This window comes from Mycteria americana, chromosome 8, assembly GCF_035582795.1.
Source record: "Mycteria americana isolate JAX WOST 10 ecotype Jacksonville Zoo and Gardens chromosome 8, USCA_MyAme_1.0, whole genome shotgun sequence".
Taxonomy (NCBI): Eukaryota; Metazoa; Chordata; class Aves; order Ciconiiformes; family Ciconiidae; genus Mycteria; species Mycteria americana.
Genome location: NC_134372.1, coordinates 30,939,464 through 30,965,712, shown reverse-complemented (window position 1 = coordinate 30,965,712; position 26,249 = coordinate 30,939,464). Strand labels below are relative to the sequence as shown.

The 26,249-nt window shown below is 45.2% G+C and overlaps 1 protein-coding gene and 1 long non-coding RNA gene across 2 annotated transcripts; one reads left to right on the top strand and one right to left on the bottom strand.

Moving 5' to 3' along the window:
- Window positions 1-6,239: 6,239 nt before the first annotated feature.
- On the bottom strand, window positions 6,240-20,451 carry LOC142413531 (uncharacterized). The gene is made up of 5 exons (XR_012776829.1): window positions 20,316-20,451; window positions 19,445-19,500; window positions 14,145-14,311; window positions 13,792-13,924; window positions 6,240-6,402 (listed from the first exon to the last, which is right to left on the bottom strand). It is a non-coding gene; the product is annotated as an uncharacterized LOC142413531 (long non-coding RNA).
- Window positions 20,452-22,375: 1,924 nt separating this feature from the next.
- On the top strand, window positions 22,376-25,444 carry IRX5 (iroquois homeobox 5). Its single transcript, XM_075509813.1, has 3 exons — window positions 22,376-22,734; window positions 24,016-24,421; window positions 24,678-25,444. The coding sequence occupies exons 1-3, from the start codon at window positions 22,486-22,488 to the stop codon at window positions 25,442-25,444; spliced, it is 1,422 nt and encodes a 473-aa protein (XP_075365928.1). The 5' UTR covers window positions 22,376-22,485.
- Window positions 25,445-26,249: the final 805 nt, after the last annotated feature.

The following is a 26,249-nucleotide window of genomic DNA, read 5'->3' as shown; positions in this document are numbered from 1 at the left end:
AGACTTTAACACTGACGAAGCATTTCAGGAAGCAAAAATGTCTTACTAACATACACTGGTACCACAGACTTTCCTGGTGAAAGTTGCCTGTGACTTAATTATTGCTGTTTAAAAAGAAGATTTTGGAAAAGGCGTCTCCAGCCACTGTGCTACCGTATTGAGACTTTCTCTCTTAGCAGGGTAATGGCGATGGCAGCACTGTAAACTGGAAGCATTCACAAAAGAAGAAACAGCACACTTCCAGTACCTTGCCTGGTGCCTGCACCCCACTCATCCTCGGGCTGCCTCTGCGCACCGCTGCCACCACTGCTCACCGCAGGGCCGTGAACCTGCTCAACCTCTGGGTACTTGGCACCGCTTGGATTTGAAAGAGGTGGGGCTGTTCCTGATAGCGGTCAGGCTCTGGGGTCACTCAAAAGAAGAATCTGTCCCTCTGATATTTTCCAAGACTGCCCCCTCTTTCAGGAAAGTACTCTGTGCCCGTATCTATACTGAGCACGGACACCGGCACCGCTGTGCGCTAAGCTGCGCGCAGCTCAGAGCGCTCAGTTCTCAATGAAACCCACAGGAGCAGAGGGTACTTGGCAAAGTTCTCCGCACCACGGGCCATGTAAACAAAATACATGTAAAGTGAGGTTAAAAAATGTTCTGATCTTGAAAATTGCACGTTTGTTAACTCTGCCTGAAATGCATAATTATAACTTTAAAAAAGGAATGTCAAAGATGCTTTAAAGACATGAACCATTAACAAGAAAGGCAGACTAACTGAACATGCTCAAACAGACGTAAAATTATTCCAATACACTGGAAAAAGAAAGGAAAGGAAAAGAAAAAGAGGATCGTATCACTAAAAATTACAATATTGGTAATTATATCTGTTCAATAAACTTTTTGAGGACATTCATTTATAACATGTTTTGTCACCGTGTGTTGTAATTACAAGTTTATTTTTTCACAACTTGAAAAGCATTACGCATGTGGAACATTGCACTCATCATATTAGTTAAAATTAAACCAAGCCTCAGTTTTCGTTAAGTAGGATTCCTTACTTGCTACACCAAGACAGTCACACACCAAGAGTTGCAATTCAAACTAAGCAGGATTGCGCTTCAGTTAAAAAAAAAAAAAAATTCAATAAACTGCAGATTTCTTTCAGCACCAAGCAAATTAAGATTCTCAGTCAGCATTACAACACTATTTTTTTCCAAATAAATACTAAATAGAATATACAATCACTGTCAAATAAAAATGCTCAGGTCTTAAGCATTTGTGTGTAGGGATGTGTGCACACATAAAACATACACACGCACAAGATATGAAGAACACATGCAATGTATTGCAATAATAGCTCTCTTCTTAAAGACAGATTTATACAACAGTGTAAACTTGAAGTTATCTTTACTACTATTAAAAGCTCCCCAGTATCTCTAGGTGCCTGACTTCAATAAATCCTGGAAACGTTCCGCTCACATACTGAGTTTTAAGGAATGTGCAGCATGTGTCAACTTCAATAAAAGTAGTACAGTTCTTTAATTACCCCATTCACCCAGCAGCTGCTTTAACGAAGTATTTTTCTGAACATGTAAAAATGTAAAATAGCCAAAAAAACCCAGTCATCTATGTGCAACGACTACTCAGCATCTAACAATAATGGATATACTGAAGGACAAAAACATGAGTCGTGCCAAGCCCATAATTCTCAGTAACTGACTGTAAAGCACTTATAGTCGGCATTAAGCTTTTAAAACTCTAACCCTAATCAATTGTAAACAAAGACAGACCGACCTCATGATTATTTTTAAAATCTTAAACACGAGCACATAACTTTAAATAATTTTTCTGCTTTTTCTGATTCACACAGCATTCTTCCTAGGTAAAATATGTACTTCTGCATGAAAACAGGCTAGTACATACAAGTTAAAAAAATAACAACGCCTATTTAAACACATGAGCTAATTGTACTTGGCATTTTGGACTTCAGTGGTAACATATTGCTTGCTGTAGAGCAGAAAACATCCCCGTTAGCCAAAACCAAAGATGCACAAGATTCAGAAATCTAAGTGCAGACAACTTCTCCCCTTCTCCAAATGCTTATGCCCCCAAGTCTTTTCATGGTACAGGAGAGCCAACATCATCTCCCCAGGCTGTAGAGAACTTGGAAATGTACGACTTGCACACATTTATTTCAACCTTGGTGACAGCACAGCAACAAAAAGCCTTTAAAAAGAAAAAAGGCAGATAACCAGATGTGATCTACTTGTGATCATTTTTTTGTAACACGCTAGTGAATGGGTACCAGCTAACTAATCTTCATAGAGAACAAACCTAATTTATACACAGCAGGATGCTGTCAGATTATTTTAAACCTAATAATTATTTCTAGCAGCAAGGCAACATTACACTTTGTAGAAGCATACACTTTGTAGAAGACATTTGCTCTCAAAAAAAAAAGTTCACCTGCTGTTTGATTAATTTGGCAGGGCGGGGGGGGGGGGGGGGGAGGATGGATGAACGAAATAAACCCACCTAAAGCCAATGAAATGTAACACTCTGCAGAACCAAGCAGTCAGGTGAAAGAGGATCTTTGAAAAAGGCACAGTGTTAGGAGACAGGAACCTTGCCAAATTAGTTGTTCAGCCATGCCCCCCCCCCCCCCCCCCCGATCTTTTTTGAAGGAGAAGTGTAAGTAACTTTGAGTAGCTTTTCAGTGGAAGCTGCTATACTGTGAAGATATTTGTCTGCCTTCCGAGCCAAAAGGACGTCTAAGATGACGCAGTCTGACCCCAGGTGTAGCAAAAGCCACAGAAGCCCATGAGGAATTCCTCTACCCCACCCAGCCATTTGTTCAAGCATATACCTCTATAAAAACATTTCATCTTCATTCAAAAGATAGAAAATCTGCTATTCCCTTTCTAATCATTTCTAATGATTCATTGCTCTTATTAAAAGTTGCACCTTAGTTTGTCATTAATTGATTTTTATCTCTGTATATCGTCAACACATATTGCCTTGAAAATGTTTTGCTACATCTGGAGTATGAAAACAGTCATATAAAATCAACTGTCACATTACAGATGGAAAGATTATTTTCAGGAATGCACATTTTATTCAACCAAGTTTGAACTGAAGTTAGAGTTAGAAAGTAACCATATAGTACCAGTTAAGAAGGTAAACTATGTTTTGTCCAACATATTTGTGGATAACATACACAGAAATCATGTGTTTATAATAACAAACATGTGTAATGTTTATAATAATAAACACATGATTATGCACAGGATCCTGATAGATTCATACCGAATGCAGCAATCACTGAAGAGCCAGGAAGTCTAGTTGAAGCCAACCTATTATTTGGAGTATTTATAAGGAAAAAATCTGTCTGCTCTGAAATAGCATTTTGTTTTCTTTTTAGTGCTACATAAACAGTATGACAGTCTTAACTACAGTATTTGGTCATTTTAAGTGCTTGAATGTAAAATTTTACTCATCAGCATAACATATGCATGACAGTGCTCTACATAAGACATGTTATTTCACAATACTCATTTAACTATGTATTACCACTTAAGCAGGCAAAAAGATTATTAACCTCGGTACTACAATAGTCCATATTAAGATAAAAGAATCATATGAATTATGGGCTTTCTCAAAGAGCTGCGGAGGCTCATTTCCCCTTAGTTCACGGTCAGGGGAGACATTTGACAGTCCTTTGGAGGATACATCACTTCTGAACTTGGTACAGATGCCAAGAGCTCAGCTGTGGCTTGACCCCAGGCTGATGGCACAGGGCACAGCTCTCGCACCTGGAGCCGCACCCACCTTCACCATAGAGCTGCAGAGATTGCATTGGGGGCAAGTTGAGGATTTTGGAAACTATGTGGTTGGCGCTTTGCCTCCTTGAACTATGCATGCAGCAAGCACTACACTGCAAGTATAGGCTAACAAGGGTAAGAGAGAGTTTGACTGAAGAGTCCAACATTTTCTTAACATATAGCAATACATAGCCAAGTTAACTCAAAACTTGGCAGAAAAGCAATAGGTTTCACACTCTGTCATATCATATCTACTTCTTTTTTACATATAATTTTAAATACTAGCGATTTCCGAGTTTGTGCAGATTCCCAAATCTCTTTGTAAGCCTTAGTCCTAAGACCCACCATACCCCATCTCTTCATGTCACTATTTTTCAGATCCACAGTTCAGAGAACAGGAGATGCAGGCTCCAGTCTGAAGGCACTGTAATATGGTAGTGCTGCTGAGGATAAACCAGCCACGGGAGGCGGTTCTTTGCCTGCAAAGCACCACCTTCCCCTTACACACCAGTTCCTTTCCAGACGTAGTACCTTATTTTCCTCCTTTACATATGGCACATGAGAGGCCAGTGCATACTTCCTCATTCTTTAGCATAGGGCCAGTTAAAAGATACTGAATGCAACACTAGCTGAGCTGCAGGTTCAGTCCTTTCTGTGACTGAAGCGGGCTCTCTTCATCTAGGCAGCGCCCCAAGAAGAGACACAAGCAGTGTTGCTGCTCTCAGGTTTCTGACCGATAAGAAAGCCTTTTGTTCTTCATACGCCCAAGCCATGTGTGGGACAGCACCTAGACTCCACAGCCTTCTTGCAAGAAGGGTCAGTGTTCAAGGAGCTGTTTAGTGCACTGTTTTTACTCAGGATGCCTTCCAGTGCTGGAGATCATCCGTACCGTTCTAATTGTGGCACAGGGAACATCAAGAGCTTGGGTGCCTCACCAGACTCCAGCATCTACTCATGCAACATCAGACAGAGAAGTAGGAGTGGATGGGGTGGCCTCTCCTGCTGGAGGTGTTCTCCCCTCTTTGCTAAAGGCAGCTTAGGGCACCATGTGTCAAAAACAGTTCTCCTGAGGCATGTGTTGGTTGAGGCAGCCTCTTTGATGAGTAAAGCACAACAGTGTGTTCCCTAGATAATGGAAACATTTGTACCATTCACGCAGCTTGACCAGATACATTTTCCTGAAATAGGTGTCCTGTCACCTACACACACTCACACCACCTCTCTCCACTCATGCTGGCATGCACAAGCAGTAAGTCAAAGAGCACAGGTTTATTTTATATTATCCAGTATGTCCCCGAAATGTGATTATACATGACAGAACTGCACAGCTTTCTAACACGTCCAATTTTTACCACATCTTACAGATGTAACCGCACCTGCTGAAAAGACTGCATCACCACCAGCTCCTCAACAACCCTCTTGTCAACACACCACCCTCCCAGATACACTGTCTGTGCAGCTGGTCTGTGCAGTCCCTGCCCTTTCATCAAAATGACCCAGGGTGCTAGTTAACTAATATTTGATAACACGATTAACTTTGGCTGAAATAAGTCTGGGTGTGCTCAGGGAAACAGTTCAGTTTGCTTCCCTAGCAGGGGCAATAACCTCCGAGAGAGAGTGAGCAAGCAAGCGTGCATGAAGCCTCCTTCTTTAACCAGCACAGCTGCTGACAAAGGAGGCTGTATCTCTTGCCTTCTCTGAAGTTAATCCCAGCAGTTTAAAGCAGACTTGCGAAAAAAACATGAATCTGAAGTTACTCTAAAATGCTACTCCAAGGACACATTAGTTCCACTAGAGTCAAAGTATAAGCCAGACGCAATAGGTCGAGTTATAGTCGAAGAGATTGCAGAGAAAGTAAGAGCTAATAATTCTTAATTTGGCATAACATGACATTCCCAACAGCTTCTGTCTCTCCTTCCAGTAATTGCATCTTGGCAGTGTACGTATTAAAAAAATCATTGCACAAGAGATTTTCTGTTGGAAAAAAAGGCAAAAAAAAAAAAGAGGCAAAGCACCTTTCTTTGTAATAGTGTCATTCTGAAAACTGAAGATGCTTTCACTGAAAGGAAAAATATGTCGATCAAAACATGAAGGGGACAAAACCTCATTCATTCCTTATTTGTTTAAGAATTACTAAAAAGAAACATTTTTGCAGGAGACTAAGGCAACAGTAATTTAGACAATAATAAATTGAGCACTGTAAGAATAACTATTCCGTTGCCTAAAAGAACTCTGGCAAGAAACTTTTCACATGGCATTCAACAGACATTCAAATAAATGAATGAAGTACGCAAGTTAAATTACTTCAAAAATATGGAGTTTCCAGCAGTTTACCCTAATGACAACATTGCATAGAAAGATACCATAGCTCTTTGTAGCCTAAAAATTGTCAGTTTTATTTTACAAAGATGATTTCCAAAAGCATCTTGTCATGACAATCAAGTTTTGAGGAAAAAACAACCTGTCATTTGATAAATAGATGAAATTAACTGTCATTAAAACCACTTAAGCACTCCTCCTTCCTGTTATCCTTCTCATCTTGGCAGTAACTGGTAAGATTTCAGGGAGGCTCAGTCACTGATGGCAGGATCTAGAAAAGAAACAATTTTGCATACAGTTATCATTCGCAATCACAACTTCTAGTTATTGTATTTCACTAACCTGCACTTAATTGGCTTCTTTCTGCCACTGGCATGAGCACAATGGACCATCTACTTCATACAAATCACCACTCACTGCTGCAACTACACCGTGAACTGCAACTACACTGTGAAAATATTGTAGTGGTTGTATCCTATCACGTTGATAGTGCATACAAAGGTAACATTAACAAGGTCCTGTTATCCACCAACTATGAATTGCTAATACCAGCCAGTGCATTAGCCAGTAGGAATTAGACGTTATTCCTTATCATGCAATTCATTACTTATGGGACATGGCTGAACTTGAAACTGGTAGATTTCTCCGTAACTTCTGGAAAATATACCAGTTGTCCACAGAAACATACCACCTAAATAAGTGAAGGACCAGATGCAACAGTTACAACAGAATTAGCAAAGAGGAAAACTACAACTGCATGTTTTCTCAAAAATCATTATCCAAGACTTTGTTTGGCTAAGCAAGCAGCTTCTTTAAGAAGAAAGGAGGGCATGGATTGGTCAAAGAAAAAGACCTTGCATAACCAGACTAACTCCCATGCATCCCCGGAAGGCTGTGTGCATGGCAACCCCACTTCGAACATACAAAGCAATTAACTGTATTCCCACATTAAAGCTATCATGGCACACCTCCACCTTGGCAGATTTCTAGCTGGCTTTAATCTTTTCCACCTTACACATGCCAGGTTCCTCACACCAACTGGCCCTCAGTGACAGCTCAGTTTTGAATGCCATACAACACCTTGATGCAAACGGGCTTTGCCCTTTCTTCCACCTTTCGCTAGACTATGCTGCCTTTTAGTCACTGCACTGACGTAACAACTACACTTTCTTCTACTGCACTGCAGCTGTACATCTACTGACGTGACAACGGGAAGCAAGGGTCTTCATCCCTACAGGAACGTAGCTGCCTTTTCAGTTAGCAACTTGCATCCTTTTTCATGCCGAGGACAGAGCATATGGTCCTTCGAAAGGACATCAAAATAAATATGACATGTCAGTGCAATCATCATACCGAATGAATTCAAATGATGCCATATCTAAAATGAAATGTGTGCACATAATAAAGATTCAAATGACAAAAAAAATCCCCTACCCTTTCTCCCTCTCTGAATTATTTATGAATTCTGCAACTCCAGCTGTTGCCACCAGCCCAAGGACATTACTTCATTTTGGGAATGACACTTCATATTAAAAGATAAGTTAACAAAATAAAACAAAAAAAGGACACTGTGGACTCTCCTTAAAGGCCACAGCAAAGCATAATACATCTTTTCCCAGCATTTACAAAGGAAAGTAATCAACAGTCAATTCAGTTCATGTTTCTCAACTTGCTTCCGTAATTCCAGACACAGATTTCAACACTCAATGCATTAAGTCAGCCATGCCTTTTTAACCATTGCAGTTAGCCAAGGCTCTCAAAGCGCCTTGGATCCTCCTCCTATTTTTTTTAGGGTTATCTCCCTCTAACAGTTCACCATAAGCCACATGCCACCATACCAAAGACTCTGCAATACTATCGGCACTCAAGTTAGTGAAAGCTTTTAGTACATAATATAGTAATTCCAGGAAAATGTGAATATTCTGCATATATGAAATTGATTTTGATAAAAGCAATTATTTGTTCATAAATTAAAACAAAAAGAAACAACTTCAACATGTGTAGTTTAGGGCACAAAGAATTGGTTTCAACTAACCATGACATTTAGATTAGCAAATTCTACATAGTGCTGTCTGCCCACTTATGGACTGCTTTGATTCAGGTTCCATCACATATTAGTTCTTCGATTTCAAACAAACAAATTGACTGGGGGGGAAGGCTTAGCCAGTAAGCACGATTTCCATCATCTACATTTACGTGCCCTCCCCTCTCCCACATCCCTTCCATCATCTAAAACAAATTCATAGTTTATCTGTAGAACAGAGAACACAGAGGCAGAATAAATAGGAAAAAAAGAAAGAAAAAAAAGATCAACCATTGGTTTTGGTTGCCACTTTATTCGTAGTGGAATCTGGCAATTAAATAGGTATAAGAGATCAGAACTGTTACACAAAAACATCCATACCATTAACATTGCACCACCTTCCCACTACAAGAACATACTGAGACAGTGTCTTCACCTCAGGCTTGAAATGAACTGAAATGGGTCAAAATCTGCAAGTCCCCAAGTGTTGCAGGACATACGACCCCTAAATATTAGCCCTTCATGATTTACCAACAGCCTCTTCTTCACCACAAAGGAGATTACTCTGTTCTTACCCATGACCTTAATTTCACAGTGTTTTCTGCTTTTACTTTTACCTAACTGAACAGCAATTGGGTTTATGCTCTGCTCCCAGGAGATTCCAAATGCCACAAGAACTTTTAACTGATTTATGATTCGGGGTTGTTGTTACTTTTGGGGTTTTTTTTCTCCTCCATAGTCACCAGAAAGTGGACTAGCAATTGTAGCAGTTCTAACACTAAAAGGAGATGTATGAATAAACTTAAGGTATTCCAAGGTACCATCACCAGAAATCTCTGGTATCAACCACAAAGCTTGCAAACCATTTGTCAGCTTCCTCCAGCCGAGAATGCACCATTTGCCATTGAACCAGAACACCAGGCAGGCGGGTATTCAATAAGCAAACTCGTCTTTGGGAAAGGCAGCAAAGCAAGAGACGTTACCTGTCTTGCAAGTGAAACAAGCCAATGGCTTGCAAGCAGAGCCCACTTTGGTTTAGCTGTCAGCAGTACCTCCAGCAGTATCCGCTTTTGTTCAGTTTGGTACCACTGAGCTCATGTAGTGTTATTCAGGAAAAGGAGATGTAGTTAAAACAAACATTTATTTGCCCTTCAGTCTGCATCAGAACTGGCACCTGGCCCCGAACACTCTCCCTCTTCCTCGCTACTGTGGGAAAGCTACTGAAAGAGGACCTTCCCACCTCCTGCTGTTGGCCAAAGAAACAAAGGTACAGATACAAAGAGAATGGGCAGAGAACTTGGGATGTGTAAAATACCACTGAGCAGTTAAATCTTACCAGCTGAACCTTAGTTTCCAAGAGCCCCAAATTCTTCTGTTGTCACTGCTATATATTTGAGGTTATTACTCCCTCACCATTAACGATTCTCCAATATTTTGTGAATCCCGGGTGTTACACACAAACCCTCTCAAAACTACAATTATTTGCAGTTGTAACCCACTCAAATGTACATCGTGCCACATTTTTCTGAAAATTAACAAATTAGAAACAGGAACGTATCTCATATTCCAGAGTTGCCATTTAACTCTCAATGCCACAGGTTCTCAAGTGCCCCCTGAAATACTTTCTAGCTGTGCTAAAGGAATGACATTTGGAAAAATCACCTGTGTGCTGATAGAAAAACATCCTTCTGAAGATTTTCACAAGCTAGTTGGATGCAATTGAAGTCAGTCCTCAGAAAATAAGGAAAGTCGTCTTCATGCCTAAAGATGCTCACTAAATGCTTCTGGCTATGACATTATTTCATAATTGACACATTATACACAAACACCTCAAGAAAATATCTTTTTGCGTATGTCTGGATTACACAGCTATTTATACCCAGTGCTTTTGCAGAGCCTTCCCAACGTTGCACAATGCTCTCAAATACAAATGACAAATTGATCCTTTCAGATGATAATTTTTTTTAGCGTTCGATATTTTTAATGTTAAAAAAAATTGTACCTCAACATGGTCTTTAATCTAATCCTTACTCTGAACAATTGAAGTACATCCTTATTAATCTATTAGATGCTTTTCCACACCACACCTATGGCACTGCATAAATTACTGTAATTTAAATGAATTGCTGCTTGAAAATTCTCATTTGGTAAGAAATATGCAGCGTTACAAGGCACCAGAAAGAAAAATGTGCATTACAGTAACTAAGTTTTATAATGCAGTATATATCTAGGTTCTCATAAACCAGCTATTCTAAATTGTTAAAGGACAAGAATATTAGACTGATCATATAGAGCACACATCACTATGTCCAAGAAGTTAATAATATGAAATTAAATCTACAGTTTATTTAGATACATTTCCACACCCATATATATGCAGAATCCACTTTAAAAATGCCGTTAGGCTGGCTAAAGAATATTATTGCAAAAGACATTAACACCAACAGTAATTCTATCTCTGCCCTGGATAACTTGCATTTTTCTCTTTAAATGTCTGATCTGCTGAAACACACTGAAGAAAACAAACTTGGGGAAAAAAAGAAAATAAAACAAACAGAAAAAAAAAGCCAAATTCTTTTGTTACATTATTCCACATATTACTACTGTTTAAGGATGACTTGTTTAAGACTGCACATTTCAACTACCTAACAGTAAAGAATGAAAAGCTTCTTGCTACAAGCTAAAAAGAAAGTCTTTACCATGCTCCTTGAAGAGCTCATTTTCACATTACTCAGGCTTCATTATGCTGAATCAATATTCGTTTAGTCACTGGGGTTATTGACATATTTTAAAATAAAAGTATACCCTTCAGCTACTGCACTCATTATGGGTAATTTGTCTTGTCAGGGAGCAGGGAATATTATCCCAGTCTTTCAGGGGCTGACAGCCCATGGAAATACCTCCCCTTGGTTACAACTGTAAATAATTTTAAGGTAAAATATTGAAAAATCAATGACTGTTTCCTGCAATCTGTCACAAACAAATCAATCATAATCTGCACAGCCAGAGAGTATGATTTGAAGGAGATGAGAGCAGATGTAATTCTTGGCTGGAATCTCTCATTTCAAAATCACTTCACATAATGGTGTCATCATTTAAACACTTAGCAGTCACTGCAACTGCCACTCATAACATCTAGTTGGACAAAACCGCAAGGAAGAGGAGGAGAAATGCCGTTGCTGTTATGTAAACAAACACTTTATATAAATGGTTGCAACATTAGCAAATTTCATAGATATAACAGCTAGGCTTGTCTCTCCACGAAAGTCCACGATGCTTTTCTTTCTCAATGGAAGCCTGTCTATAAATTAGCCTCTCAAAATGCAAAGCGTTTCAAAACAAAACTAGGCTTCACAAAAGGTGAGCAATAATATCTGGTACTAACACTATTTCTAAAAATATTTCAATTTCATTCACTCCAAGTTGCTCATAACAGAATTACACATCAAATTCTCAAGAGATTAAGAAAGGAGAATTGTCTGAGGTACCTTTGTCTTTTTAAGAGCAATAAGGATTTCAATGCTTCTTTGTCCTCTACATATTACATTTCACATCTAATTTTCATTAAGCACACACTGACTCAACTTCAGTGTAAGTAACCACTGCAGAGTACAGGGGAAAATAAGTCATAACCTACATAAATTAGTTGATAATATATTTCCAACTTGCACTCAAAGAGATTAACTGTTGTATATGGAATTACATTTGTATAAAGGATCAATTTATACATAAAGAATTAACTACCGTGCAGTCAAAATGCTATAAACTGATCTTTGTAAATGTGAATAATTTGTGTAAAACTAATCTATTTTTATAGAGTAACACTAATGCTTGGGCTGAAATCATTTCCTCATTTGTCCCCCCACCTCACCCCAGACTACGTTTTCACCCTGACACTACAGTGTTCGAGAGACTTCTGTGCAGATCAGTCAAGACAAAAAAGCAGCAGACAGGATGAAATTGTGCAACTGCAACCGTGGGCCTAAGCCTGCATTCCTTGCACAAACAAAATTCGCAAATGCTCATGGAGTGTTTCACTCTGGAGTCTATAATTTGAGCTCTTAATCTTTAATGCGCAGAGCCTGTTATCACATATTCATTTTAATCACATGAACCTTAGCAACTCATAGTTCTGAATATTTATCTCACAACTGTGAGACTAAGAAAAAAATGCAATCAAAAAGATGAAATTATTTTCTCTTTTCTTGCAAAAAAAAATCCCTTAATACCGTTTTTAAAAATGAAAGAATGGGGCATATTGTACATCTAGTAAACCTCTCCAAGGTTTGCCTTCCTTTAAAGCAGGCTTTAAGTCTCTATCATCTACATGGAAAACACACATCTCTAACTCTTTACTGATACACATCAAAACCACTATTGTTTGTAGCAGCTGGACAGATTCTCTTTCTTAGCAAAATAAACTATTAAAAAAAAGAAACTAAAGTCTTGGCCCAGAAGAAACAATTACAGCCTTAGAGGCTAACTAAGTGCAGGAAAACTGCAAATACCAGCCGTGAAGTGAATCAGCTTATCCTGGGGAAAGGCCACTCTATTGTGAAAGGAAGCAGGAGGAGGCAGAGGGTGAGTAATCGCTAAAAACAAGAGTAGCTCCTAGAAATGAGTTGCAGTACGTCACTTTTTCCCTGGATGAGATCTGTAATGAAGCTATCCGATAGAGACAGCCTCAGGCTCATCGGCCCTTTTAAATCTCCTCACTGGCCAACCGACACTGACAGAGGGAAGACCCTGCTTACTACATTAAGCCATTCTGGGAGGGAGAAGCGGTGTGCCATACTGAATGCGTCGGCATCTTTCCCCACTGCCATTCCCCTGAGCCAGGTTGTTATTTCTCATGACAATCACCTAATTAGGTGGGTCAAGAATCACAGAAGATAGAAGAGATCCATTCTTCCTACATGCCAGTTCTCCTATTTGTAAAAATGAAGGCAATGACTCTCCCCCTCCATTGTAAGGCACTTAATAAATGTTAATAATAATTAAGCCAGTCACATCTCCCAGACAACACTGTCAGATCTTTTCTTGCAATATTTGAGAACTATTTGGCTCAGGAGGGAGCTCCCACAAGTTCCAGACAGAAAGAGACTGGCAAATTCCATCCTTGGATGCAAGAGGTCACAGAGGGCTGCACCACAGCAGACATTTTGCAACCGCTCCCCGACAAGGGAAGCCCTAAGAAGAAACAGCAGTGCATGCACTAAAGACGTTTATGGAGAGTTCACGGGTCAGCACTATGAGTGCCATTTTCTGCTGGACAAAGCATTAAGATGCTGTAACAGCTAAGAGGGCTGTGAAGTCTTTCTGGTTAAAAAGTTGAACTAGCTTCAATTTCTTGAATAAAAAGGTATTTTTCTTCATTCCATCTTTCTCAAGAAACAAAAGAACTACAGGTTATGGAAAGAGCTGAAAAAAAGAAAAGACACTGGCTTAAAGAAAAAGCTAATAGTATTTCCTCTAGTACCCACCTTCTCGATTTACTGCTCTCACTCATAATGTTCATTTAAGCCACTAGTATATGTTCATTTATTTAATGCAGCGCTACATGATCACTGAACAATAAAGCAGTACAATATTACATCATGCAATATTACTGATATTAAACCATTATCAGTATTCTACCTAATGAAGTTTATAAAGTCTTCATGTTCGGGTGTTACAGAAAGAAGAAGAATCCTGCTTTGAAATAGATCCTGCCTTCCAACTCTGTTCTTTCCTTCTTCAGCATTGCTTAGACCAGTCTCACTGAGCTCATCTGGAGAGGACAAAAAAGAAAAAAAAAAAAGCATACTTATTACAATGCTTGTGATCTGCACCACATGATTTTCTTAACAGAAACAGGACTAAAAGCTGATGTATCTGGAAAGATTAATTCTGCATTTTGTTAGAGACAGAACCCAGTATCACAAAGGAAAGTGCCACTACTGTAATACCTTACTTAATGAATCGTAACATACACAAAACAAATTACTTACCATTAACTCTGAATAGGACTTAATACGGTTAAAAAGTGCTGCAAGCTCAAATGCATTCTGGCTTTCTATGAGGCCTCTTCCTGTACTCGGGCAGGTACAGGATAGGATGGACTGCTGGATTCATTTTCCCCATTGTGGACCTCACCGCTTCTGCTCTTGGGTGCGTTCTATAAAGGCAAAAAATGGACATATGGAGAACGGGGAAATGGAACAAAAAGATAGTATTTGTCACTAATTTAGACAGAAAGTATCTCTTACAAACAAGGATTACAGACTGAGCAATGGAAAGGTTTCTTCACCCATTGATCTAGCATGTTTGTTAAATCCCACAGACACTCTGTTAGTACCGCATCCCACTGGACGGTGTTCAATTCTGCGTTTTCTAAGAGGCGCACCATAAACAGGTGCCTATGGAAATCAAAGATCTGTGGAATATGGAAATTTAATGGCATTTAGCTAATGAATCAGTAATAGCATTAAGAACTTGCTTTTGCTCAAAAGCACAACAGTCTAATAAATCACATGAGCATGGACACCAATTTAAATCTGAACATTTCTGAGAAAAGCAGAGGGCTCCAGTTCGGTAAACAGAGGCACAGAGGTTACATGAACAAATCTAGGTCACAGGATGTGCCAGAAACTGAACAAGAAAACAAGCCCAGGATTCAAGACTCCTAGTCCCTTCCCTACTACGAAGTCTTCCCATCACCTTCTCAGCCAGTATAAAAGTCTCTTGGCTGTTCTGCAGCCTCCTCTCAGACAACTATCTGGGTGACCTCAGTTTAAGTTTTACTTAGGAACACAGCAGTACAGTTTATACCACAGAGAATATCAGCTAAATTTTAACTGAAGCAAGAAATTAAATACTGAAATAAACTTCAGAAAAAGCAAAGAGCAAAATATACCTTAAAAATAACTTTTGAAACTTGGGCTCTACAGAGCCGTCCTCTTCAAGAGACATTCATTCATGGAACCTAATGCTTACAGAAGCTGGGAGAGGGTAAGGTTCTCCCTAGGCAACAGCCAGGAAGTCAGCACAAAGTAATTCTTGCACCGTCAATATCATAAAGAAGTTGTAGGCACCTTTTCATAATGACAGAGTATTCTTCATAAAAGCTTCAAGCAGGTTTTATAGCTGCATATTATCCAATGAAACCAGTAATAAACAGCACTGTAGCATTATTTAGTGCAACTCCAATATGCCAAGAGTCACAACCTCAGTTTTATTTATCACGCAGGCTAAAATGTTAGTTCTTGGCTTTACAGTAGCAGCCAAGCCTGTAGCTATTTTATCCCCGTACACTGCCATCTGGATATTGATACTTTGCTACGGGATATGAAAGAAGAGCATAGTTACCTAATACAGCTTAATTGAAAACAGAGGACCTACATATTATACCATGCATTATTCTATACAAAATTAAATCTAAAGGGCACGAAAAGTTCTGTAGATGTCAGCAGAGAATATTTCAGAGGTGAATGCTGGGTTCTTGATCTGTGATAGAAACACTGAGAAATACTGTGAAAAAGATGTGTTTATGAAAAGAAAAAGCTAGTTTTTGCTCTGTTGGGGAAAAAAAAAGAGCTTAGGAAGATACACCTCCTTCGGGAAGAGTAGGGGAGTGATCAGTCACAAGTTTATTAGTATAGTAAAGTTTCTGTTACAATGATCCGCATTCACCTTGAAAGGTCCGACTGGCTTGCTTTTTTCCCCTCAAACAATGATTTATATTAAAAAAAAAAAATATTCTGGCTCTACAGATACATTCACTTTAATCTGCAGAAAAACAGCTTCAAGAATCATTTGCATCTGCATTATCCACATTAAGGAACAGAAACTAAAAAGCCCTAATATTAATAACAATCAGAAATTATGAACTGTTAAAAAGAATTCTTTGGGTGTAAGACTAGAAAGGCTACCTGGCTTTATGTTTCTCTCAGAGAGGTAATGCTGAGCTTTCACAAATACCAGTCATAAGGACTGCAAATATATGTAAGTAAAGGAGATAAAACGCAAACCCTTTTGAACACGACACTGCTATTAAAAGTCACCCACCTCTAACACCCACACTGGAAGCCAGATTCCAGCTACAGGAGCTCCCACCATGCTGCAGGACCTGTGGTCGAAAGGGAATCTGCCACCGTATGGACAGCTACGGGCACATGCACGTCTCATAAAACGGCACAGGGAGTCACAGCCATCCTTCCCACTGAGGTGCTCCTCTTTCACAATAAGGAGCCAAGTAACAGTAGATGTGGCTTGCTTTAAGTGAAAAACTTGTTTAGACATGAAAGAGAGCAGTTTTTCATTTTTTCCACTAAACTCAACCATTAGGAGAGTCTATTTTCTGCATATGCCCGTGGAACTGTAAGCAAAATAAACCCTGAAGACATTCTTAACTTAGTCCATATTATGCCAACAAATTCAAGCAAATCGTGCTATTTAAGTTAATTACAGGAAACTTCAAGGAAACTGAAATACAGTTTCAGGTTCTCCCATGATACTGTCAAGATCATGGAGTTACATGTTCAATACAGTAACTACGTGCTTAAAAGGCTTGCCAGCTGCACTTCTGTGTATGGTTTTATTCCACATACTAAACAGGTTTGCTGATGCAATTTTAAAAAGGACTAAGACTGATAATCAGGTTTCTTTTAGCAGACAAAAAGTGATTTTACACAGAAAGGCTTGCCGAGAAAAACAAAAGTCTATCTAAGCTACCTAATACCCAATTGCTAGACACAGAAAAGAAGAGTTATTCTAGGTGTTCATGAGTTTACACTTCAGTCTCAGACCGCAAACACAGAGAGTGCTAACAAGCAGAGTCTCGGGCAAAGTAAGTGCAGGCAGAAGAAACAACAAAGAAGTGGAGGGTGTCTCGCAGAACTCTTCTCAAGATCATTCACCTGAGCTAAGAGCCACCCAACACCAGCACTTCCACTACAAGTACTGACCCTGTAACTCTCAGCGCTTCATCTTAGGCAAGCCAGCAGCAACACGCACACAAGTAAGTATCTGCAGGAAAGTGCCCCTCAGTTTTACTGCCGATGCTTCAGCCAACATTTTAGATGCATTGTTTTAGCTCTTGCTCAGCTAATAATGTATCGATGTAACATAGAAATACACAAGCCCCGCCCTCCTCTTTGAGCGCTAATTAGTTTTACTTCAATGGTAGTGCAAAGGGAGAAAAGGCAATGTTTTTCTCTTCATGCTTAATTAAAAAGATAAATATTCACATATATTGATTTTGCTCTGTTATTAGTACGAGTTATTAATACTTTTAAATACACTGTATAAAACATCTCTTAGCAGATGTTTGCAGTAGCAATTTCCACTACCATCTGAGTCTTAGTATTTTGTTTATAGAGACAGCTTTAAACAGCACAGCTTTAAACAGCACATAGTATCTGGGAGGGGGGTTATTTTTTTATTATTGTTTGTTTGTTTGTTTGTTTTTTTAAAGAGGATTCCCTTCAACATCACATACAGATCTCTTGTTAATATATTCACAAATTGAAGTGGAGAAACAAATTATTCAGTAAGTGTCTAAGGTCAAGCATTCTGATAAATAAATATCAAAAACGTTTCAAGAAAACAGCCTCCTCCTCATCTACCCCTGTAAAAAGAAAAAAAAGTTGAAATGATCTCCTAATGCATCTCCCTTCATAATTCATGCCGAAAGATGACATTTTCTCAGGATCTTAATTAAGATAATGATGAACACCTGTGTCGGCATTCTTTGGCAAGACAGCATTATCCATCATAATCTTTTAAGTACTCTCAAAAAAACCCAACAAAATCGTATGACGGAACCAATCTGTTGCCTCTCCTTCCACTAAGTTTTACATCTCAGACACACACAAGAACGATTAGATCTTTAAAGACTGCAATAAAAGCAGGATCGTTAGATTTTAAAGTTTCAACAGAAAGTAGCTATTAAAGTAATTAAATTAAGGTGTATCATATCCAAGATACCCAAGTTTAACTCCATCCACTACAAGCCACCTGCAACCAAACCACTTAGAGTTAGAGCCTACCAATGGCTGTACTTTTAAAATATAGTTTGCTGTTATTTTCAAGATCACCCTGCCTCTTTTTCCCTTCCTGGAAAGAAAATATTCACAGCTGATCCCTATTATATGTTCATGCACTAATTTATTAAGCTATTTTATGCTGTACCACATATGTTTGCACACCCTAAATGAAATTATGCAAATGAAACCAGTGTAGAAAAACAAATATGCAAGTTCAAATATTGCTACATTTTGGGTCACCACATTTTGTGCAGTCATCTCAAATCCAAGCTCCTCTCATGTCAAAAACCCTACTGGAGTCCGACTACTAAAGTAAGCCAAGACCATTTTAAACAGCTGTGCAGGACCAGCCCATCAGACTGAAGGCTATAAAAATAGTGACTTGAATTATTTATTTATACAAGCAGAATTTAAATTCACAAGCCTTAATTTAAATAAAGCGAAGAGCACACAGCCAGCCTGTAAATCCTACCCATAGTTAAGTAAGAATTGAATGGTAAATGTTTCTTCTATTGCATCAATGGTTTAGCTTCGAAGAAATTATGACAAAAATATACAAAGTACAGAATTTTAATATCAACTTGCACTTATATCATTTCACTGGCAGATGCAAAGCAGACAACAGCTGATAGCAAGAACTTATCCATACCTTCAAATGTACGTACCTTCAGTAAAAATGGAAGAGAAGCAGCAAATGTATCCTCAAGTCCCGCATTTGCTAATAGAACTGACAGAACTACATAAACGACAGTCTTGAAACAAACTTATTTCCCTTTAATCAAAGAGCTGAAAGGTCCTGCAAAGCAGATTAGTCTGAGGCTTTCACATTTTAATATGCTTCTATCAGAGGAAAAAGTTGCTGTGACTAGTCATTCAGTAGAGCTATCAATGTGCAAATAAAGCAGAAAATAGAGACATCCTTAAGAAATGAGTCTCAAATTTGATATAAAGTGAAGGTGACAACCACAGCAATAGAACTATAAACTAAATGTTTCAATATCTTGAAGAATTATCTACAGTTCTTTTAAAACTGCAAAGAATATAATAGTGGCATAATGTGGTGAGAATGTCGGTTTGATAGACACTTACAATCCTGATGGCATAAGAGTCCTATTGCTACCGTTTATTAATCAGCTCTGGTATTATGTTGCAATGCATGAACGTATGCATGAACTCACCACAGTTTCTAAGGTGTACGCCTACAGAACTTAGATTAGCAGAACATCAGAAATAGAGAGGATAATTTTACATGACATTAACCTTACCTCCTCCTCAAAAAAGTCAGATGCCATGGGAAGATGGTTAAAACTTCTGCTTCTCCCTACAAAGAAATGGGCAAGGAAAAGCGGTCACTCATCCTACTCACATAGAAAATGAATGCTGAATGTATAAAACTTTACCGGATGACATCTCACTCCTCGAAGAAGGGATATTGTCAGAGGGTTATGACAGAGGCGCTTTTGGGTGGAAAAAGATACGCGGTGCTTTAGAGCGATAGCTAAAATTAACCCAGGGACAAGTATCAGTGACACTGTGCAGCTGAAAACTGATGAAAGTGCACACCTGTGTGGATTGAGCATGTAAGAGAGTGTGCGATCCGGTGTTAGACCCTTCCCGGTTACGGGAGACAGAATTTGCACATCCACGTGGATTTTAGGGAGAGGAAGAAAGAGAGGAAACACCGTACACTTCCACGTAAAAAAAAAAAAATTAAAAATAAAGGGGAAAAGAAGAGAAAGGAGGGAAACGCCAGACAAAGCGCTGCTCGACAGCGGCGCCGAGGAGGGTGCCCAGACCCACCTCGCCTCGCCGGGCTTGCTTCCGTCCGCCGCTCCCGCGATCGCCACCTTACTGCGGGGCCCGGCGCGGACGGCGCGGCAGCGCCCTCCGGCAGGGCGCGGGGGGACACCGGCCCCGGGACCGCGGCCAACAGCGGCTCCGGCGCCGCCGTTCCCCCGGGAGCGCCCGCTCGCCCGCCCGCCGCGCGGCCCGGACTGCCGGCACGGCCGCCGCTCGCGCGCAGGGCCGCAGCGAGGCCCGCCCGGCAGGGGGCGCCCCAGCGCGGCGGGGCAGCGCCGCCACAGGACCCCGCGGCCCCGCCGCGCGGCGGGAGACGCTGCCGCCCCGCTTCCTCACCTCGCCGGCCGGGGCCGGACCGACCCACAGCCGCCGCCATAGGCTGGGCTGAGCTGAGCCCAGCCGAGCTGGGCCGGGAGGCAGCCGCCTCGGCCCGCAGCGCCTCCGCACGCCGTCCTGTCAGCGCCGCTTCCGGACACCCCAGCAACCGCGCCGCGTGCCGCCACCGCCCCTCCACACCCCCACCCCCTCGCGCTGAGGGACAGTTCCGCAGGCCAATGGAAGAAGGGGAGGACCCACCCCGGCGGGAGGACAGCCACTCATGCGCCGAGAGGGGCGGAGGCGGGACTGGCGGGGCCACGGCCTGCTGGGTAGTGTAGTGCGGGCCGCGCCCGCTCCGCTACCCCCGGCCCTGCCGTGATCCCCCCCGAAGACACCGGGGAGAGCGCTCTCTGCCCGCCTCGTCTCTTCCCTCCGAGGCGCCGCTGCCCTCAGCCCCGCAGCGGGGCTGCTCGGGAAGGCCCCGAGCACCCGTTTGGCTGGGGGGCTGTGGCCGCTGTCGGCGGGCAAAAACCCGGGAGGGACGGAGCAGGGCGGCGTCGCTGTCGCCTACCCGGCGTCCCGGTGAGCTCCTGCCCCGGCCCGCCCGTCTTAAAACATACCCCCCTTCCTCGCGTCTCCGCGTCCTGCCAGCGGGGCCAGCGGCGAGAGGAATTAGGGCCGGGAGATGCAGAAGTTACAAGATTTTTAAAAAAATACATAAGATAATTGTAATTAAATCGCCCTGCCCCCCCCCCCCCTCCGGAAAGGCCCGGCGGGTGAGAGGCGGGGGCGGGGGGCCGGGGGTGCGGAGCCGCGGCGGAGGGCAGGGTCCGCGGCCGCGGGAGCAGCGCCTTGCCTCAGCCGCGAGGGAAAAAAAGCGAGGAGGGAATAAATCGGGATATGTTCCTGTTGGGAAATGTATCTGGTGGAATCAAAGGAGATTACATCTCCTGATCGGCGGGGATTTATCCCGGTTCATATGGTTTTAATCTGCTTTCGCCTCGACCCTTTCGTGAGGCGGGGAGGGGGAGGATACCTGGTGTATTCTTTAGATCCGCGGGCAAACCCTCATTTCGAACGATTTCTGCAGACCCATCTCCGCCCCCACCGCTCCCCCTCCGGATTCCCCTTCTCCCGGGACCGGCGCTGGGAACGACTAAATCCCTCCCGCCCCGCTCACGGGTCCCGAGCCCTCCGCGAAGCCAAACCCCGCTCCTTGCCGGGCCCCGGCGCCGCGCTCCCGAGGACCCCCCGCCGCAGATCCGCTCGTAGAGCCGCCGCAACAGGTCCGACGGCGGGGCGGCCCCGGCGCGGCCCCCGCCCCGACGGCGCGACCGGCCACGCATCCCAGGGCTGCCGGACCGGACCGAGCTGCGGCGCGGCGCTTCCCTGCCGAAAATCACCTTTTTTGTTTAGAAAAGAAAAACTAACACCCCCCCCCCCCCCCGTATATTCAACCTCCAGTGATTTAGTGGAGGGAGGGGCAGGGGGCAGAGAGCAAGAGGAGGGGTGGCTGCGCAGAGGGGGAGCCGGGCGGCTAATAAATCTTATTAAATATCCATTTTTTTTTCATATACTGATTGGCTTGCATTCCGGCGCAGCGCGGCTCCGCACGGTATTTAGCACATGCAGAAAGTTGGAGCTGATCTTAAATGGCTCGGAGGTGACTGCAATCCAGGAGCCGGCGCACTTGAGCCTCTGAGCGCTGGGGAGGGCCGAGGGAAGCGCGGAGCCCTCCCGCTGGTTGGGCCCGGCCGCGGCAGCCCAGCGGGGTCCTGCCAGTCCTTCCACTGACAACACCCCGCGAAGGAGGAGCCTCGCCGGGCCGCGCAGAAGGCGTCAGGAGCTGCAATTTCCAACTTAGCATCTTGGCAGGACCCTTCGGAAAGCGAGAGCGGGGAGGAAGGGGGGGAAAAAAAGCCCCCCAGTGCAAGGGGGGGAGAGAGAGAGAGCGAGGGGGAGAAAAAAAAGAGAGGGGGAAGCGAGGGGGGGAGAAAAAGGAGGAAGCGGTGCCAGGCTGCAGGCGAGCGCGGAGCAGCAGCCCCGGCACAGAGCAAGGTGCCGCCGCTGCCCAGCTGGCGAGGGCGGAGAGGCGCCCGCGAAGCCCCGGCCGCAGCGGCCCCAGCCCGGCAGCGCGGCGGCTCCCTCCCGGCGCCTTGGGCTCCCGGGTATATGTGTGCGCCTGGCCATGTCGTATCCTCAGGGTTACTTGTACCAGCCGTCAGCGTCCTTGGCTCTCTACTCCTGCCCGGCGTACAGCACCAGCGTGATCTCCGGACCCAGGACCGATGAACTTGGGAGATCTTCTTCGGGCTCCGCTTTTTCCCCTTATGCCGGATCTACCGCCTTTACCGCCCCTTCCCCGGGTTACAACTCCCACCTCCAGTACGGCACCGACCCGGCCGCCGCCGCCGCCGCCGCCTTCACTTCCTACGTGGTAAGAGCAGCTCCGGGCAGCCGGCACCGCGCCGGGCACGGCGGCATCCCGCGGGCGCCTGCCCCCCCTCCCGGGCCTGCTTTTTGTTCCGATTTTATTTTTGAGATACCGGGGACAAAAGGGAACGCGGCTTCCCGCCTCGCCGCCCAACTTTTGCGAATCGCTGCCGTGTGCTGCCGCACACTGTTGCTGGCGGCGGGCAGGGCCGGGCGCAGGGGGAGCCACCGGCACGGCCCGGGCGAGACGGGGCTGGGGCAGGCGGGGACCGATTTCATTCCCTCAAAAAAAAAAAAAAAATTTTTTTTAATAAAACAGCAATCGTAATTCCGCAGCAATTAGCTTGTTGTGATTGAAAAGCGAATTAACCCAGGAGCGGCCGGCGATGGGAGAAATCCGGGCGATAAACCCAGGCAACTTTCCCCTGCACGGCGATAATTAGGCTGCTTAAATATTGCAGAGCTCTAATCCCATGGCCGCGAGCCGCTGCGCGGGCGCTGCGCGGGGAAGGGAAGGGGAAGGGGAAGGCAAGGCACTGCGCCGCCGTGCGCGACGGCGAGCACCGCGGGGCCGGCCCGGGGCGCGGGGCATCCTCGCCGCAGAGCCGCGGCCGCCGCCAGTGCCCCGCAGTTCCCCCCAAAACCCGGGGAGTTTTGCTCAGATTCTCCCCCGTGTTTAGGCTCTAGGCAGTGTCACAGTTTCTTCTTTGCTTTTTCTATCTTTCTTTTCTCTTTTCTTTTCTCTTTTTCTTTTCTCTTTTCTTTCCTTTTTTTTTTTCTTCTCTTTTCTTCTCGTCTCTTTTTTTCTCTTTTCTCGTCTTCCGTTTATTTTTTTCCTCCCCCCGCCCCTGGCCTGGCAGAGGAGCGGCCCGGCCCGGCCCGGCCCGGCCCGGCCGCCTGGGTCCGGCAGGTTGCCCGCCGCGATCGCAGTCCGGGGGGGGAAGGGAAGGGAAGGGAAGGGTCCCGCCGCCGTTGACCGCCCCCTCGCCGCGCTGCCCACTTGCTTTTCCGCGCCTGCATTTGGGGGAGAGGCGCTGCATTGCTGCAGGCGGCCGGTGGCCTCCTGGGGCCGGAGCCTCCCGGCCCCGGCGAGCCCCCAGGCCCTTCCGCCCGTTCTCCCGGGAAGGAGCCGGGGGAGAAGCCGGGCAAGGCCCGGCACCGGGGCAGAGGTGGCGGGGCGCGGGCAGGGGCCGCGGGCAGGCCCTGGCGCTGCCCTTGTCGTGTCATTGCCGCCCCGCGGCCGCCTGACCTCGCCCCGCCGGGCCGCTCTCCCCTCTCTCCCCAGGGCTCGCCCTACGACCACACGCCGGGCATGGCCGGCTCCCTGGGGTACCACCCGTACGCGGCGCCGCTCGGCTCCTATCCCTACGGGGACCCCGCGTACCGCAAGAACGCGACGCGGGACGCCACGGCCACCCTCAAGGCCTGGCTCAACGAGCACCGGAAAAACCCCTACCCCACCAAAGGCGAGAAGATCATGCTGGCCATCATCACGAAAATGACCCTCACCCAGGTCTCCACCTGGTTCGCCAACGCGCGGCGGCGGCTCAAGAAGGAGAACAAAATGACCTGGACCCCGCGGAACCGCAGCGAGGACGAGGAGGAAGAGGAGAACATCGACCTGGAGAAGAACGACGAGGACGAGCCCCAGAAACCGGAGGAGAAGGGGGACCCCGGGACGCCGGACACAGGTAGGGCAGCGGGCTCGGCCGGGCCACGGCGGCCGCGCCCTCGGGGCTGCCCCCGAGCCGGTGCGGCGCGGCAACCTGTGCCCTCGAGCGGGCAGCCGGGGTGGGGGGAGCCGGAGGGCAGCGCTGCGGGCCTGGCGGCGGCGGCGGGTCCGAGCGGGGGGGGGGGGGGGACGGCGGCGAAGTGGGTGGGCGGGTTTGGGGGCGCAGGGCGAGTCCGAGAGCTGCCCCCCACCCCTATCCTTTCCCCCCTCCCCAGGACCGGTGGATCCCAAGGCAGTGCCGGGCTGCGAGCGCCTCCAGGAGTCCCCCGGCCCCGGGGAGGCCGAGGCCGGCCTCAGCGACTCGGATTGCAAAGAGCCGGCAGAGGAGCGGCTCGACGGGCCGCCCGCTCCCCCCAAGGCGCCCGGCTCTTCCCCGCTGGGCCCCTGCCCGGCGGGCCGCGGGCTGCTGCCGGCGGGCGGCGAGGAGCCCCCGCCGTACCGCCCGCCCTCCGCCGCCGCCGGGCCACCTCACGCCGCCGACCTGCACCCGCTGCTGCCCGCCGCCACCGGCGCCTCCGTCATCCACTCGCCGCAGCAGGCGGCCCTGGCCAAGCCGAAGCTCTGGTCCCTGGCCGAGATCGCCACCTCGGCGGACAAGGCGAAGGAGGCCGGCGGCGAGGCGGCGCCCCCGGGCCCCGCCGTGCTGGGCGGCGGCGGCCCGTCGCGCTCGCCGCCGCGGCCGCGCTCGCCGGCGGCGCAGTGCCCCTTCCCCAACGGGGCGGTCCTGCCGCGGCCGCTCTACTACACGGCGCCCTTCTACCCCGGTTACACGAACTACGGCTCCTTCGGGGCCCTGCACGGGCACCCCGCCGGCGGCCCCGCCGCGGCCGCCCCCGGCGCCCACTTCAATGGATTAAACCAGACTGTCCTCAGCAGAGCCGAGAGCCTGGCTAAAGACACTAAAATGATCAGGAGCCAGTCCCAAGTAGACCTTTGCAAAGACTCACCTTACGAACTGAAGAAAGGTATGTCCAACATTTAATACCGGCTTCTCCTCCTTACCCCCTCCCGGGACTGTGGTTTTGTTCTTTTTTTTTTTTTTTTTTTAATTTATTGAGAGAAATAATAAATTGCTTTGGCAGTTATTTTTCCACTACCAAAAGAAAAACAAAACAAACAGAAAAAGACCAGCTCCCCCCTCCTCCCCAGCCCCCCCTTCAAAAGTTTATAGAGTCTATTGGAAATGGCTGGGTGGAAACCGCCCAGAAATGTCTTAACCAAGGGAAAAGCAAACGAGTGGCACGCTCTCTCACACACACACAAAGAAGAAAGATTTGTATTAAATCTTATTCTGTATATTTAATGTAGCTTTTTGTATTTAAATTGATAATACAGTATCTTTGAAGTAAATTATGAAATCAAGACACCTGTACAGGCATTAATGTTGTTTTCGTAATATAAATATATACATTTCTGTGTCTTTTTCCGAATTGTTTCATAGTTTTAAAATATATATAAACAAGTTTAATTTAATTTTTTATGCCTGTTGGTTTTTTTTTTGCCTCGGGTGTGAGCTAAACTATAATGGAAAAAAAAAAAAAAGGAAATAGGTTATACTTATTAGATACAAAAAACTGCAGCCGCCTTTGTAAAATGCAAATATTTAATTAAAAGAGATTTTTAACAGAATCAAACCCACTCTTTTTTTGCAACGGGCAGATACGTGCATAGCTGCGGGGAAAATACACGCTTTAAAGGAGACGCGGGGCTCCGTTTAGGACCTTACAGTAGTACCTGAAGCCTTTTTCAAAGTGACTGACGACTTCTAAAAGGTCGGGCTCCGGCGG

Bases quoted from the DNA above. Each gene is read 5' to 3' on its own strand.
- IRX5 (XM_075509813.1), top strand. From the start codon at position 22,486: ATGTCGTATCCTCAGGGTTACTTGTACCAGCCGTCAGCGTCCTTGGCT. The intron at 22,735-24,015 runs GTAAGAGCAGCT...CTCTCTCCCCAG, and splicing joins CCGCCTTCACTTCCTACGTG to GGCTCGCCCTACGACCACAC. The intron at 24,422-24,677 runs GTAGGGCAGCGG...CCCCCTCCCCAG, and splicing joins CCCCGGGACGCCGGACACAG to GACCGGTGGATCCCAAGGCA.